The 16,612-nt window shown below is 37.5% G+C and overlaps 1 protein-coding gene across 7 annotated transcripts in view; it reads left to right on the forward strand.

Annotated features, from left to right (window-relative positions):
- The window catches only part of LDB3 (LIM domain binding 3), a 116,689-nt gene that overhangs the window by 72,583 nt on the left and 27,494 nt on the right, over positions 1-16,612 (forward strand). For 6 of the 7 annotated variants that reach the window (XM_033515544.1, XM_033515545.1, XM_019007255.2 and 3 more), the window contains 2 exons: positions 665-701; positions 14,194-14,229. In XM_033515544.1, coding sequence (XP_033371435.1) covers positions 665-701; positions 14,194-14,229 — 73 coding nt within the window. Of the gene's footprint in view, positions 1-664; positions 702-4,145; positions 5,050-14,193; positions 14,230-16,612 lie in introns of those variants that run through there. The other variant, XM_015633161.2, reaches the window with a different exon arrangement.

Below are 16,612 nucleotides of genomic sequence, written 5' to 3' on the forward strand. Positions count from 1 at the left end.
CAAATTGAGTCTCTGCAGTGCAATCTTTGGGTTTCCTGCAGCCTAAACACACAGAGCTGTCCATTCTTTAGACAAAAATTAAACAAGTCATGTCTCCTGTAACAGTCTTTCATAGAAGTGACTTCTGGAAGTCAAAAAAATTAATGAATCGCCATTTGTATGGAATCTATGGCTCTACCAGCCCAGTTATCTAAACCTAGATCTGATATGAGTGTCACGGAGCTTTAGCTTTGTTGCTTGTTGCCTAGGGAAAAGTTTATATGGCTACCTGGTACCTAAGCTCACAGGTAGTTTCTGACGTAGAGAGAATGAAGGTTGTGGCCTTTTCCCATGTCAGGAGGAAATACTTAATATTTCCTTCCCCCATTAATGTGCTGCTGCTGTCTCTTCTGCTTTGTACTAAACATCAGGACCTCTCTGTAGAATCATTGCCTACAGCTGTGAAACATTGCTAATAATGAATGGGAAAGTAGTTATAATAGCTACCTTCCTCTTAACATCCTCCTTCCTGTCCCTAGGGAACTGTTCCACTTTATGATGTTCTTGCAAATTCCACTGCTGCAAAACCTTTAGATAGGCTTTTGATAAGTTGCTAAAAAATATAAAATAGCATAAAGCCAATCCCTTTCTTTCTGTTTTTTAATGGAAACATTTTTTTCTACAGTGCAAGATCCAGATGAAGAAGCCCTGAGGAGGTCAAGGTAGGCAACTCCCTGTGAAAAATACAGCTTTCTCCTTCGTGATAACCCAATAATGTTTAAAATGGCATTAATATGAACTTCCTGTATTATATTTTTGTCCTAAAATATTCTAATGCACTTACTTAAAAATCACTAAAATTAAAGTGCTATCATTGAGAGGCATTTGAATGAGAAGGATAACAAATCAGCATGTTTTTAGGAAAAACTGCAAAATTCCTGAAGTGTGTGTTCAAGTCTGAAAGCTCTCTGCTCATGCAACTTTCCTGTACTTTACTGGGTGTGTGAATGTGATGAGTTCCAAGCCCTGTGTAACTACTTGAATGTGTGAGTGGAGAAAAATACATAATGCTGTGATAGCACTGTAATGTGTGAGCAATTTATTTGGATGATCCTCTGACTGACATTTGAGGCTCCTTAAATGATACAGTAAAGGAGCTTTTTCCATTCATACCCATAATTATTAGTTTATGTTTTGTTTGGAATAAATACTGACCTAAATATGTAGAATATGGAAGCACAGGACTGCTTTTGCTAATGGATAAATGTATTTGTTTCATATGATGTATCAAAAACACTGAAAAAGTGGATATGTTCAGAGATATAATATGGAATTAAAGATTGATCATCATCCTGCATAGCCAGGAAATAGATGTATTAAAGATTCTTATGTTGAGCTTAAAAACTGCAGTTGAATCAGGAGCATTCTGTGTGCAATCCTTAGTTTCTGTTGGCATACTTCAATCCCTGTTTCACTTTAGCTTCTCTAAGCTGCCGGCTGGGTTTGGTGATGTGTTTGGTACTCAATCCACCTCTTCTTTTTCTATTCTATATTTTACTGCCCTTTGGGTTCTTTAAAGATTCTGATCTTTTGATCACAATGCAAGTTACAAATGTTGAATCAGTGAGAAAGATATATGCTGTCTCCCCTGTGAGAATACAAGAACGCTTTCAGTTGGTGTTTGCTATAAACCCTCTGCTGCATGTTCATGGCTGGGTGCCCGAACATCAGGCTTGACATTATAGCCCTCAGGGATTTACTTCTTTCCTCTAATGTGCAAGCCTAATTCTCATTACATGTATTGTGCATTATCTGTTTGATGTAATAGCACATACCCAAATCCTTACTATGATGGGATTTAAAGCATTGTGCTGAACTTAACAGTGCCCCATTCATATCTGAGAGTAATATGTGGTTTTAAAGAAATAATCTCTCTAGGTGTAATCTATGGCTTTGGAAAATACAAAACAGTGGAAACTTTACGTGGTGTGAGATAAGTTGATTATAATTATCTGATAACACATCAACACGTGTAAATTGCAAGTTCTATCCAAGTGTAACTCGAAATAAATGTTGGAGTTACACTTGGATAACTTTACTTGAATAAAGTATCCACTGTGCTTTGCACATTTTGTGCAGTCTTTTGGTATCACTGTGTTATCCTTTTCTTGCCCAAGGACACTTCTGGTTTTGTTTAGGCACAGCTGAATAGGTTTAAGGTGTGCATTTATAGTAGAGGCATACAGGAGCATATATAGGTAGTTATACAGGGACAGTGCAACTGCTGTAAGATGTGGTGCAGGGAATTAAATGGGGTCTCCTTCCTACCCCACTGACAGTGCTGGCACCATCTGAGTGCTTGATGCTCACCTCAAGCATTGGACACACTCCAGTGGGGATTTGGCAGCAGGGCCCTGGCTGTGCAGGCATCCATCACTGTGGCCTCGGGCAGGCTGTGAGCAGTCTTTCTCTGGTGCTTTCTCTTGTCTTTTTGTGTCAGCTCTGCAGTGTAGCCAGCAGGAATTGCATGGAATGGTGATCAGGTTTCTTACAAACACTTAGGAGTGGGGGAAGGAAAGATTTAGCTTATTTTTGGCAGAACTGTTTTACATAAAAATAGTCACTTTTAGATTGCTAATTCCAACTTCATGACATATGTTCAAAAAAAAAACCCCATAACATTTGGGAATTTTCGGGTGCCAGAATATTCCTTTCAGTTAATATTGATGAGTGTGTTGCATGACTGTCCTTTGCTCATGCTACTGCTATTTTGAAGGCACATATAAAAGTATAACTTGCTATGAAGACTTTTCATTGCTTGTGTGATGATCGTTGTGGAATATTTTCTGGAGAGATGGGATCCATTTCAAGCCAAACAGATGTTTCTGAATATCTTTTCCTTGAGTGGAGGGTGTATCTGGAAAACAGTAAGGGAGTTCTTAAATTACATATCAGACCCACTGGAGAAAGTATATTCCAGTGTAGCTGGAAAAAAAATACCATCAGGAAGTTTCAGCTAGGAATACTTTGTATCTCTTAATTACCTAAAAGCATTAAAAATAGTTTGAGAAGTCGTACATCAAGACTCCTTTAGGACTGTTACTTGCATGGCACTGTGTTATTAAGAGCAAAAGATTTAGAAATATCAGTGAATTTGTTGGCATTTACTCTGTTTATTGTTTTGTGCTTTCCTCAGCCTGAGGAGTAAAACCAGCCCAGTCTGCTCATTTCTGTTTGGCTGGTTTCACTCTCAAGTTCCATTGCATTAACACAATTAATTGTCTTGTGTTTTGAGTGCAAATAATGAGGAAAAAATGACCTTGTTTACAGTGACTGCAAAAGGCTTTGCAAATAATGAGAATATTTTATTTTTTATTCTGTTTGATATACTTCTCCTTGACCGTGCTATCATCTCACATCCTCCTTTGTCCCCTTTTTTATGTACAAAAGCTGAATTCAAACAGCATCTAGAAAAGATTAAACCTGAGAGGTGCTGAACATGGCTTGAGCATTCCAGTCCGCAGTCAGGGGTGGCAGGAGGTGGCCAATACGTCATAGGACTTTGCTTTGAATATCTCCTGTTGTTCTGCTTTGTGACACAAATGACCAGAAATATCTATGCAAATGTCAACATTAATACTCACTAATTCTCAGGAAGCTGTAGAAAAGTATTGCTGAAACCTGGGGTTGGTGGTCCTTGCAGGAAGGACAGCAGGTAATATATGTGTTGACCTAGGTGTTACAGAATGGAAAATATTTGCATTCATTTTGCACTTGTATGAGTTAAATTTCACTGGCTCCTCAGTTGTGTGAGAGGGAGGGAAAAGCCAAGAGAAACTGCTGGGAGAAAAACAATGGGATTACACTGCATTTCTAGCAAAAGCAGCCCTGTAATACCAAGCATAAGTCAAAGAACAAGAAGTTGTATCGAGTTACTTCTCAGAAATAAACCACTACAAAACCTTTCACACATGGTCCAAAAATCATCGTCCAGCCTTAACTATGCTGATTTGAAAGCTGAGGAAAAAAATCCAAATAAATTGCCGTTGCCCTAGTTGTAAGGCAGGGGAGTGGTAGCCATGGTCCCTAACCCCTTTCTTTCTCCCTCCTTTCTTTCTTCTGTGTATGTGTGTCTCTCTCTGTCTCTCTCTTTCCTCATGCCACAGGGAGAGGTTTGAAACGGAACGTAACAGCCCACGCTTTGCCAAATTGCGCAACTGGCATCACGGCCTGTCCGCGCAGCTCCTTAATGTTAAAAGCTAAAGGGCCCCAGTCAGAGGGCAAACACCAGAGAGCCACAGTAACACATTAACTGCTGGCCTGACTTAGAGCCTGAACGTGCCCCTTGTGCAAAGATGTACTGCTAGGCAGTAGGTTTCTGCTGTTAGCCTGTTAGCCATTCACTGTCACCTAAGGTGAAATCATGATGAACCCAGTCATGTTCTTCATGATAAAGTAGTTTAGCTTTTTTCCCCTTTATTATCTCAAACTTCAGTATACAGCAACACATCACTATTGTAGTCTCTTGACTTTAATTCTAGAAGAAAATGAGAGGGAAGTTATTGATAGTACTTCTTTAGGAGGAAAAAGAATGAGATTTTCACAGAGTTTTACTGATGTAAAAGTAATGAAATAGGAGAAGGAAAGTTGAAAAGGAAAACTGATTGGCCTAGACTTTGCTACATGTATAACACATTTAGTTTGCATAGTTGAATGATGCTGTTTGAAATAAGGTATTAGCAATGTGAAGTTATATTTCAATATATTATACTGGCACAAGTCACTTCTTGAAGCCATTGCTGTAAGTTTTGTTTTGGAAACTTTAATTTATGATTATATAAAAGAGAGCTGGGGTTGCTCAGGATCTGCAAGGAAATGCCATTTTGCTTGAGGTGATTTAGGAGTGAGAAGAATATATCATACTGCTGGTGCACTGAAGCTTTTAAAAGCATCTTGTAAGTTTTAAGGAATATGTTGCCCATTCTGTATTGCTCTTGCCTTGACTCACATTTTTTTCTGTATATAGCAGCATGCTTTATCTCAAATAAAAGGTTTTAAAACTAAAATAATTATGTGCTTGTTTCACACAGTACTTTATTCTGTTTTAAAACAATAACTGCTTCAACTGATTATTGAAAGAACTTTTTTCTCAAATACAACATTTGGTCAAAAAGCTTTCCATTATTAGCTATAATTATTATTGACCTTTAAGTTGTCAGAATTGGAATAAAGCTGACAAAGCAGTTGAGTTAGGTACCTTTATCTGATAGCAGTGATTCCAATCAAAGGGTTTACTGCATGAGATCAGGTTGAAACTGTTACACTTTTTGCTGTTTCCAGATTTATCTCAGCAGTACATGCAAGAACCAAGTTCTTTCAAACTCCCTTTTTTTTTCCTGTGTTATAGAAATAAGGAAAAGCTACTGTTCATGGAGAATTTTGTCAGAATCAGCCAAATACTGAAGTGTTTAAAGGATTACCATACATATATAAAACAACTAATTCTTCAGCATTACTTCATAGTACATAAGCACTAATTCCTTTTAAAATACATTTCCCTTTTCTTAGTTAAATACCAGAGCACTTCAGGACATGCTACTTAATTCACAACATGCATTATGTTTTCCTTATGGTAACACAAATTCTGCTCACACCATCTACACCATCTTATTAGTACCTATGGTAAATCGGCATCACTGCACAAAATAAGAACAACATTTTAACATTTCCTGATTGCTGCCAGGAGCAACTTTTGGTGAACCAAAGTGGTGTATTTTTGTTTATGTAGAGGAAATTTTGATAGAATTTAATGTACCAATAGATAATTAAGATTTTTTCAGAAACATAAAATGTACCTAAGTAAAAAATCTTCCAGGTCTAATTTTCAACCAAATTAGATGGTTTTATGAATAAGCGGTAATACAATCTCTTCACAGTAATAACAATTGTATAACAATTGTGTATCCTTAATGTTTTATGAATATAATACAGACACTATTTGTTTCCAAGAGTCCTAGTGCATGTGTTGGAATGAAAATGTCTAGACTATATCTCAGTGTTTACACTTAATGTTATTTTGAAAGGTATTTTCTAATAATAATTTTATCAGATATGAAATTAATGGAGATTTAATTAAGGAATCCCTTCCCCTTAGCTCTGCTTCAGTGGTTTTAGTGATATAAATTCAGTGCATATAAACCATGTAATCATATAGGGCAGTAGTTTTAATCCTTTTTTCATTAGGCTACAAAAGGGAATCTAACACTCTCCAAGCTTGTAGAATGTCAATTCTTTATGCAGTTATAGGAGAGGGAAAAAATAGGAAAAAATCTGGAATATCTGGTAGCTTTGAGAACTTTTGCAATGATAAAGACCTTTTCTGACAGTGCCTTCATTAATCCTTACATCAAGATTTTTACTACAGCCTACTTCAGCTGCTTAGTCCTGTCTCTTTTAAAAAAAATCTCACAGGTGATAGACTTTTTGTATTAAAACTTCCAGTGAAGTATTTCTATGTCATTTCTTTTTTATATTTACACTATCAATTCCTCAATTCATATTCCTAAAAATTCTTCCTCTGCGTTGTCATGGTGATCTTCAAATCCAGAAAATTAATGTTATATATGTTTTCTGTATAACTCTGAAGGGGCCTTGTTTTGCTTCCTGAGCAGGACTTTGTCTGTAAGACAGAGAAATTGGCCTGGATTTTCACGCTACTGCATATCATTGCTAGTGACAGTAACAAACTTGGCCCTGTTAAAAAAGCATTAAAACTTTGAAAAATAGAGTAGCTTTGTTCTAACAAAAGGGCAAGTCTGACCTATTATATTTTAGTATGTTCAGGCTTATCTCACTGTACCTGGTGTCTGAGTGACCAACCCCATCTTGCAGTGTTTCCTGAGCACTTGCAGAAGTCTGCTGTTTTACACAGGAAAATCAGTCACAATTAATGGCAGTGAGGCTTAAAATAGGTTCCTGATTGAAGACTCGATGAGTCATGTAATTCTTTAAACCAGTGATGATGATAGGCAGGTGTATCTGTCCCATGCTGAATATGTTTTGACCTGTGACTGCTCTGCTGAGCAGAGGACAATAGTTGGTGACAGTACTGTCTTCTAAATAACCTCTATGCCAAAAATAACGTAAAACACAGGATGTGGATAGTCACATGCACCCCTTGCCCTTCCCAATATTGCCAATAAAGGATAGAGTTAGAAGCATTTAATGAAGACACAGCAAAGCTGATGCCAGTAGGAAATCAAAACCAAAAGGCCTTCCAGGTAAATCTGCTTGTCCGGTTATGGCACAGGGACTTGCTCCTTTTCTGCTGTGGTATAAGGCTGTTTGATCTAAACTAACCTGTTCCCTGGATCCTGCTGCCCTGCCTTCTGCTCCAAGAGCCCCCCTGACCTCCTGCAGCGCCCAGTTTGCAGCAGAGGCACTGACTGCATGCAGTGTGTGCTGATGGGATGTGGCTGCAGTGTGGCTTTAGGGGAGCGGGTGTGACAACTTGACCTCTCTTCCTTTCATGCATGATAAAAGGAGAAGAGTTCTGTGGCTCCTTCCCTTCCCTCGCTCTCCTCATGCCTGCCTGTACAGAAAGGACAGTTATGTTTTTGCTTAGTAATAGAGGTCACTTCATTGCAGTTTCTCATTATGCACAACTGGGAGGAGTATATCTTCCATAGCAAGGAACAAGTATTTCTGGGACTACTTTATCACTTTTGAAAAGTCCAACTCTTGCACATTACAGAGCTTTCTGAAGCCTTCCTCGGGGTGGAAGAAGTGACACCAATTTTTCACTTATGCACTCCGGTTCCCACAGGAGCTAAGTTGATTTTGTGGCTTCTTTAGCTGTGCCTACCTTGAGATTCAGTGACTGGGATTACCATTATATGTACCAGAAACTTATATGGATTCTTATACAAATTTGAGTTTGCGAAGTTAAGCCAGAATTTTGGTATGGTGCATGGTATTACCAGATAATTACTTTCTTTAATCATTTTGCCTTTAGTTGACAACTTTCTGCAGGATACATGAAAATTAATTGACTAAAACTTGCTCTCAAGTGCAGTAACATCCTTGTTCTATGGCTGCTAATCAAAGCCATCTGACATCACCAAGACAAGCTAATGCATCTTGATTACCTTCCTTGGTTGACCAGAACTCCCAATGATTAACATTGCTGACCTGCCCAATTGCCAAGAACCTCCTATCTGCTGCTCAGATTACCAGAACTGCTACTTTTGAAAGACATTCCCTATTTTTCCACAACAGCCTGTGAAATAAAGCAGACTTCTCTAGGTAGATTTCCCACTTAAGGAACATAATAAAAAATAATAAGCACATCCATTTAATATCTTCTAATCCCCGCTTACCTTTTAACACCTGAAGAGTGACAAAAGTGTAGGAACAGTGAAATAACTCAATTGTCTCTATGGAATCCTGTGTGAAATCAGAAGTGAAAATTGATCAAATATAATAGTCTTTCCTCCTCAAAATACTCCTGGAAGTTCTATGGGACATAGATGTCATAAATCCCTTTTTTCCAAGTCAGTTCCCTGTAGAATAAATTCATCAATGATAGTATAAGGTACAGTGTATCCACTTGAATGTACCCACTTAAAATTGAAAGAGTGAAGCCTCCAAATGCAATTTAAAAATACCATGAAACTTTTCTCAAAACAGTTCATAGAGAAAGTAATGCATAAGCTAACAGAGCCTGTTAAAGCTGAAATTAAACTTTGGGTGTGGGTGTATTGACCTATATGTAGCATTTTATCTTTACCACCTCAGTCTCCTGCATGTTCCTGTCCACCATGTAACTCTTGCATGATCAGAAATGAACATTAACTTTCATTTCTACTGTGCAAATTTTCATGTGCATCCTTCTGATGCAGATGACTAACCAAGACACCAATGCTGCCTTTCTCTCTGGTTGCTCAGTCCCAACAAGGGAAAAGCAAGCTCTAACATGCAGCAGGTTTTCCAACAAGCATTGTACCTCAGAGGCACTCTGTGGGGTCTGTGGATCATCAGCCTGGCTCACAGCTTTGCTTAGGGTGAGCTGGAGCGTAGCACTGGTACTGCTTCCTTTTGTTCTGCTTTTAAATTGCATTAATGTCAGCAAAATTACCCTAAATACTAATAACTTCCTAGTAGTTCATTTCCATGCAAGCATGTGTTGTAGCTGACCCAGAATGTTATAAGATTACAAATGAGAGAGAGGGAAGGTAAGAAAATCCTTTAAACAGCTTATGAAACAAAATTTAATCCCCATTCTGAAAGAATGGCAACGGTTTCTAATTCATAGCACTTAGTTGTTTGAGTCAGGAACTGAACTGCACAGACACATTGCTGGGTTTCAGGGACAGCTTCAAACTTAGCTTAATGGCATGTAGAGGAAGTATGAATTTTCTTATCATCAATGTGCACAAATTCAACAGTCGGTCTAAAAAACTACCCCCTGAAAGTCAAACCTCTGAGTTCTTGTTGTTTCCTCAGCTTCCCTGGAGAAAAGAGAAGTCACGATGAGAAAGCACACTTCAGTGAGAGGGAATTAATTTCCTGGTATACAGTACCCAAACTTGCTGTGCACTGGTTTTGTCTGTAGTGGTCACAGACACAGACTGAGAGTTTGGATCCTGTGCTCAGGTGCCTGGTGGCAGATCCCTGCACTTTACAGCGGGGCTATAGAAAGCTACAGGGAAACGTTCAGTTAAATCAAATTGCACACTTGAGGCCAAGACAGGGAATAATTATCTGAATTAAATCCCAGCTCAAACTGCTACACATGCTCAGAATCTTGCAGTCTTTGTTCTTATTAAAGTGATGTATTTACCAATAAGATAAAATTTAAAATTGGAGTTTATGTTGATGCTAAATATCACAATGTAAACCTTGGGCAAGAGTTACCTTACCTTTCCCCAACACTGATGCTGCTGTATGTCCAGCTGCATTTATTCTGTGACTGTTAAATTTAACAGCAACCCTGTAGATGCCACTAAAATGCATTCATAGGAGGGATTGGCTTGGATTTTAGTGAGCTGCTTTGATTGAGTTCCATACGACATGTTGAGAATGAGCTGCTGGTTGTTTTCCACTGAATCTGTGATAATGCTTTTCCTATTCTGTGGCACTTTCTGCAAAAACCAGGATGCCCCTGTGAGAAAAGTGTTTTTCCCTGTTTTGGAAAGCAGACATAGTAGGATATATTGCAATTGTTTTGGCGTGGGCTGCTCACATTCTTAACTTCAGTGGCTGAAAAAGAGAGACTAGGTCTTCTACCCCTTTTTGTGATCCCAAGCTGAAGTGTTAACTAAACCAGCATGATAGTCATCTTCTGTCCTCTCCAGTTAACTGCCTGTCATTTCTTTGTTTGTCTTCTGGTGTCTTTGTTAAAATAACAGAAATAAAGCATGGGGGACAATAAAACAAGCAACCTCAACAGTCATCTGACCATGGAAAAATTCTCAGCTGCAAGTACAGAAAGATAGAAATAGCCTCATTGGATCAGAACAGCAGTTAATCTAGCTCAGTGTCCAGTTTCCAACAAGTGTCAGTGTCTCGTGCCTTGAAGACAAAAAATGTTTGGAAGGCAATTACAAAATAGCTTTCGCACAGCTTTACTCCCAGACACCCTATAAGAATTTATTTTAAATTACTTTGTTAATTCTACTTCTTAAAAGGAAATTTTATTTGTAGGAAAATATGCTTATATAAATATAAGTACATGTTGGGATGAAAGTTACCATAAGTCTGATTAGTCCTGAAAATCCACACTATGCTACTAGAAAAACAGAATTTTTAATTTCAATAAATACAGACCCTAATAATCTGTAGGTATATTTCCCCTTTCAAAAAAAGACTATCGTATATCTGTCAGACTCGGTAGAAGACTGTTGGATTCTCAATACAGTAAAATACTGATAAACTAAACAGATAAATTTATTAAAAAATCTGTAATACCTCATTAAAGAGGATGAACTGATATTTTAAATATTCAGCTGGTGTTTGGGAAAGTTTATTTCAGTTCTTTACACTGCTGTGGACTTTCTTTTAGACCATGAACAACTCCATTAAGTTTTAATCTCTCATTTGTAAAATTAGAAAAATAGTCTTGCTCCACAAGAGTATCAGGATATTCACTTTTTGCTTCAGTACTGAAAGAGTAGTTGAAGTTGTGGTCCCTCAGGACACCTCATGTTTCTTTATGTCACCAGGTCTTCAATCATATGATTCTGTCTCTACATTTTAGTGGAATAGAGCAGAGTTTTTCAAGAGAGAGAGAGAGAGTCTGCATCCTTTACTACCTAAGAAGGTAGATGGAAGGTGCACCATCTCCACATTTCAGCTTGCCTGCTACGTGTACATGTTTGGGAATCTTTTGCATTTGCTTCCCAAAAATAAAGCAGAATGGGAAAGCATTCCAATGTGCAGTGCATACAGTTCAGATTTAACATACTCATTTATTGAAAACTCTGAAGATTCTCCAGGGTATTTTTAGGATCCAATAGTACACGAGCTTGACTTGCAAATGACTTTTGCCTTTTGTTACTCAAACTATTGTAATTCTTGTTGGTGTGTGGGAGGGAAAGACTCTATTTCTATAATTTCACTCTGTCTTTAGCACCATATCATGTGGCATATTTTATGAGAAGAAAACATTCCATAATTTTCACTGTATAATATACTGTGTAATTGGGAAGACATTATATTGCATAAATAAGTCTTGTTTGAAACACATGTCCAACATTTAATGAAATCTGTGGGAGTTGCACTGTTCTCTCAGAACAGTCATTGACTGAAGCCCTTCTATCAAAAGCCTTCTATTTCAGTGGGGACTACAAACAACTACAGATTAAAAAACCAAAACCCTACAGTAATTTTAAATCTCTCCCAGATAGCTCAAAACTATTATCCACTACTCTCAGTTATTGCAGCAGCCTGTGTAGACAAAGATACAAACAGCTCATAATATTCTGAGCCAAATTCTTTCATGTTGTGAAGGTATTGACTTTACTGAGCCTGCCCGAGGGATGTATTTGGCTCAAAAGTAAAGTTATTTCTCCATTTAGTTAGCAAAAAATGTTTTGATTGTAAAGACCAGAAATCCAATAGTTGGTTCCTTAAAATGCAAGTATTGTCAGTCAGAGACACATCTGATCTTGAGCCTTTCTTCTTGGTAGCCATATGGGAATTGCTCCTATTGAGTGGGAAGATAAATAGTTCCTGGAAGCAAAACCATGAAGAACTGTTATGTGCCTTTGAACTAATTTTTCCCTTTACTCTTTGCCTTTTCCTTTGTTTTATTTTGTGGAAGTATTTTTGCTACTCCCTCTCTTTTTAACCTTCACAACTTCCCTGCCATCGTCACTCAACATTATCCAATATTGTACACTTGGGGAAAAAGCTTTTGTGAAATCTTGACCTCAAAGTGACCTTGAGTCAAGTGACTTTTTTTCTTTTTTGCCTTGTTCAGTGTAGCCACAGCTATTGGAGCAGAAAAGTTAGGATCAGATTAATTGTAACAACAGAGGCTTAGCACTGCTTCAGCCTGACCCCAACTGCCTGCCTTTTGGTCTTGGCTGTAATTTCTCATAGAGCATTCAGCAGCTCTGGAGATAAATAATTTTGTTTCCAGGCCCTGACTGTGTTCTTTAAAATTGTTGCATGATTATGGCTCTTGGTAATTAACACTTTCCACACCTGCACAGTCTCTAATCCATCCTCCTGCACCTTGTTTCATAGCTGGTGTTGCAGTGAACTCACAGCTTGGTTACCATAAAGACGGTGTTTGGTTTCTCATTGCTTCAGAGTGGTGACACATCAACCTCATTGGGGGATCTCTGTTCAAGGCAGTCTTTTCTGACCACAGGAACATCTTAGACACACCTGAGGGGCATTTCAGGTCAACATCTGGCTTCAATTCATATATTTTAGGGCTACATTTTAGTTAGACGTTTTTAAAATTCATAGAGAGCACCTATGCTCAAGCCTTTGCTGATCTTAATTGGATTTGTTTCTTTTAACTTTATTGTAACTGAACTAAGGAAAGAATACAACTGTACATATATGTGTAAATGTATATGTACATAAACACAATACTGATAATGATGTGGAAAATATTAAGAATAGCCTTCCAGACATAATGTAAGTCAATGATTGGAGACCAGCAAATCTATATCAAAAAGTGCATGTATTCCTTTTTTTGTTTGCAAAAGATGCTTCAGAAGGAAGGTTCAGTTGGGTAAATGAGGACATTTGCTTTGTGGTTTGTAATTTTACATCCCACTTAAGAAAAGTGTTCTCATTTGGCATATTTCAGCTTTAAACCTGTTGAAATTTCAACACAATTCCCTAAATAGGAAGGGATGCAATCAATTAGCAATTAAATTGCTAAATAGTGAGACTATCTCAATTACTTAACTATCTGGATTTCAAATTTAGGTGTTTAAGGCTAATGGATTCTGTTCTTTATGAAAATACTTGTGTCTTAACTTCTTACAGATGAACAATTGCTTGCATTTAAACTGATCAGTTATTTTTTAAGTGTGTATGTGTGTTTACAGAATAATAGCCCAGTTCTCTGTCAGGGAAACTGAGGCTGACTTAATCCTCACCTCAACGAAGGAATGATTTCCAGATGAAGGAATTGTTTCTAATCCAGTTTAGGAGAGGAAACTAGTGTTTGGATAGGGCAGAGAATTTTTAAGTGTAATGCCAGGCATAAGAAATCCTTTTTGTGTAAATTTTTGTTAACTGTTTAACTGCTTATCTCTTCAAAATATTGGGTCCATGAGGACTGCCCAACTCTGATTATTTTTACTGCTTGGATTTGTCATCTAAGTATGTTCTGCTGGAATATCATTGAATTCTTTTTTAAAAGGGAACTTATTAAAGTCAAAACTATTCCTGAAATTGTATACACACATACAATGTCTCATTTGTAAATGTTAATTTTTCTTTATTATTGAAACAAAGTTGTTTGCAACTGATAAGAAGCATACAGCAAACTTGTATATCTGGTGGTTTCACCTGGAAAGCTGAAGAGCTTTCTCACAGCTGTATTTATGAGCAACCACTCTAGGATGCTTTTTGCAACCAAACATTTCTCCCCAACCCATGTTCTTTTTCCTTGGTTGTTATGGGTTGATGATTTTTGCCACCGCTGGAAATTGCATTTATTTCATACTGTGTCCCCTCCTTTCACAGAGACAAGGAAAACATTGCAGCAGCATCAGAAAACAGGTAATGTTTGCTGTGTTTGATTTACTTCCTGTTAAGAGTGTATATCTCCTTTCTGCATATTGTTCTTGCCTCAAAAACATGAAATTTGTACACTGTTTGAACAGATGAAAGTAGAGGCTTCGGCTAAGTGGGTTCATTAGGCTTTTCTTTCTCATGCACTGTGATTTGGAACAGGTGGGGATTGTGTTTCTCAGAACTAATGAACCTGAAAAATAAGAAGCTTTAAATCAAATATTCTTGAAATGGAGTACTGTCAGTTTGTGATGGAGTTTTAAGAAAATTTCCATTTTAAACTTTGTCTAGACTGTTCAAGGTGTTTTTAAAATCTAAATAAGATCATCTTCTTAAGAAAACTTATGTCAGATCTTGATTGATCCTCAATGGCTTATGAGGTTCAAAACAGTTCCTCTGTAAGTTCTTTCACTTCAAGTTGTTTTCTCCCAAAGGATCTCAGAACATTTTGCAGTTAAGTATAGAAATGTGTTATTTTCTATTAGTTTATTTATTAAAGCTCCAAATACTGATACACAGGTATTTCTTGAGTGAATCTGACCAGTTGTTTTGTGGAGCCAAGAAAGCCTCTTACTAGTTAGTCATGAAAATAATTTTATCCTATTGCTTTTCTCTTTGTTGTTGATTCCTCCCTCAGTGATATGCAACCACTTCTTATTTTGAGGGTTTTTTTAAGATTGCTTATGTTTGAACAAAGGTTGCATAGAGTTAATATCTGAGTGCAAGCATTATTTGTTAATAATGACACAATCAATGGTAACTGGCACTTGAACAGTTAGGAAAATTGATTTTTCTTTTTAAATTAATGATAAAGAAGGAAATAAACCCCATAATTCCTGAATGTAAATTAAATTGTAAAGAACAAGCAACACATGTTAGACTTTCACCAGCAGTTTCATTTGTGTAAAACTAACTATAGGCCTATGCTTCCCTGAAATCTCCTTTTCTTTTAACTACTATTTTGTTTTGCCAGGAACAATTTCTGATATATGACTGTTGTTATTGTCCTCCTTTGTTGCCTTAATCTTGTGTGATCTGTTATACCACAGCCTTTCTCCACCTCCATTACCATCACAGCTCTGCTTATTTTGATATTCATAGCAATATGCCTTCCAGATTTAACACAAGGTACCTTTTTTAATTTGTCAAGCCTTTCCTGGTCTTAAGCAGTAATTAACCAATGAGCTGTCAAGGGTAGTCATTACTTCATCTGCATTGTCATTATGATCTCCAGCTCCAGCTGTGGCTGGAATTTTGTCTCTTCCTCAAACCCCTGCTATTACCTAGGAAGTGCCTCATTTACAAACGCCCTTGTAATCTCTGTTACCCAGGCCTACAGGTACCGCGCACGCGCCCCAGTATGTGACCTCGAGTATTTGGCACCCTTCTAAGTCATCCACCAGGGATGCCAACACTGCCAATGCTCAGCCAGTGGCCTCCAAGGGCTTTGTGAGGCTTGGAGCGGGTACAAGCCAGGGGGAGGCCAGTTTTGGCCAGAAAGCCCCTTTTGCTTCATCCAGTAACCAAAGGTACACTGTGCCGTGTAACTGCATAACTGACCTGGTTTGGAGCTTTGCAATGGTTTGGTAATAACCACCTCTAACTTCTGCAGATGGAAGTGCCAATTGCCTCAAAGGCAGACATTCAAATTCTTCCAGTTCCAGCAACTTCTGGTTCATGTGGGTGTTAGATTTCCAGTGGCTCTCATAGGATCACACCTACAATACAGAGACAAGTCATTAAGCATCTTCAGCAGAGAAACAGAAGCTGATATTTCTGTATTTTCAGTGGATTCCACAAACATTCCCATTTTCAAATATAAAATCCTTTGACATTACAGCTTTCTCTAAATACTTTCTCCAGCATTTTTTTTCTACAAATGATGTGATAATAGATTTTTTTCATATCCATTTTAGTTTTGTTCTCTATATTTTTGATTCTTTCCAAGTGATCTGTTGGAGGATTAGAAACACAAAAACCTTCATGCATAATATAAAGGAGACTAAGTGCTGTTTTAATCATCCACTCCTCGTTATTTGGATAGAAAGTCTCAGAACTTAGGACATCACCAAGAGAAAAAAGTATAATCTACACTTATATTTTAAATGTTAGAGTGCATTTGTTGCTGTGTTCTCATTATGGTTGTTAACCATTATTATCCTCTTAACCTCTACTGATCTGTGTTCCTTTTCATGAGTGAAAATCAGCTGAGAAGAGATGTGTGTTTGTTTTCATCCACCTAACTTACTTTAATGTTTGTTACCACAAATATGAAGATGTTTGATTTTTTCAATTTATTTTAAAATGCAAAGTACTGTAAAGATTTAAAGTGTACAAAACTATTGTATTTAAAAACCAACCAACCAACCAA

The sequence above is a fragment of the Parus major genome, chromosome 6, assembly GCF_001522545.3.
Source record: "Parus major isolate Abel chromosome 6, Parus_major1.1, whole genome shotgun sequence".
Lineage (NCBI taxonomy): Eukaryota > Metazoa > Chordata > Aves > Passeriformes > Paridae > Parus > Parus major.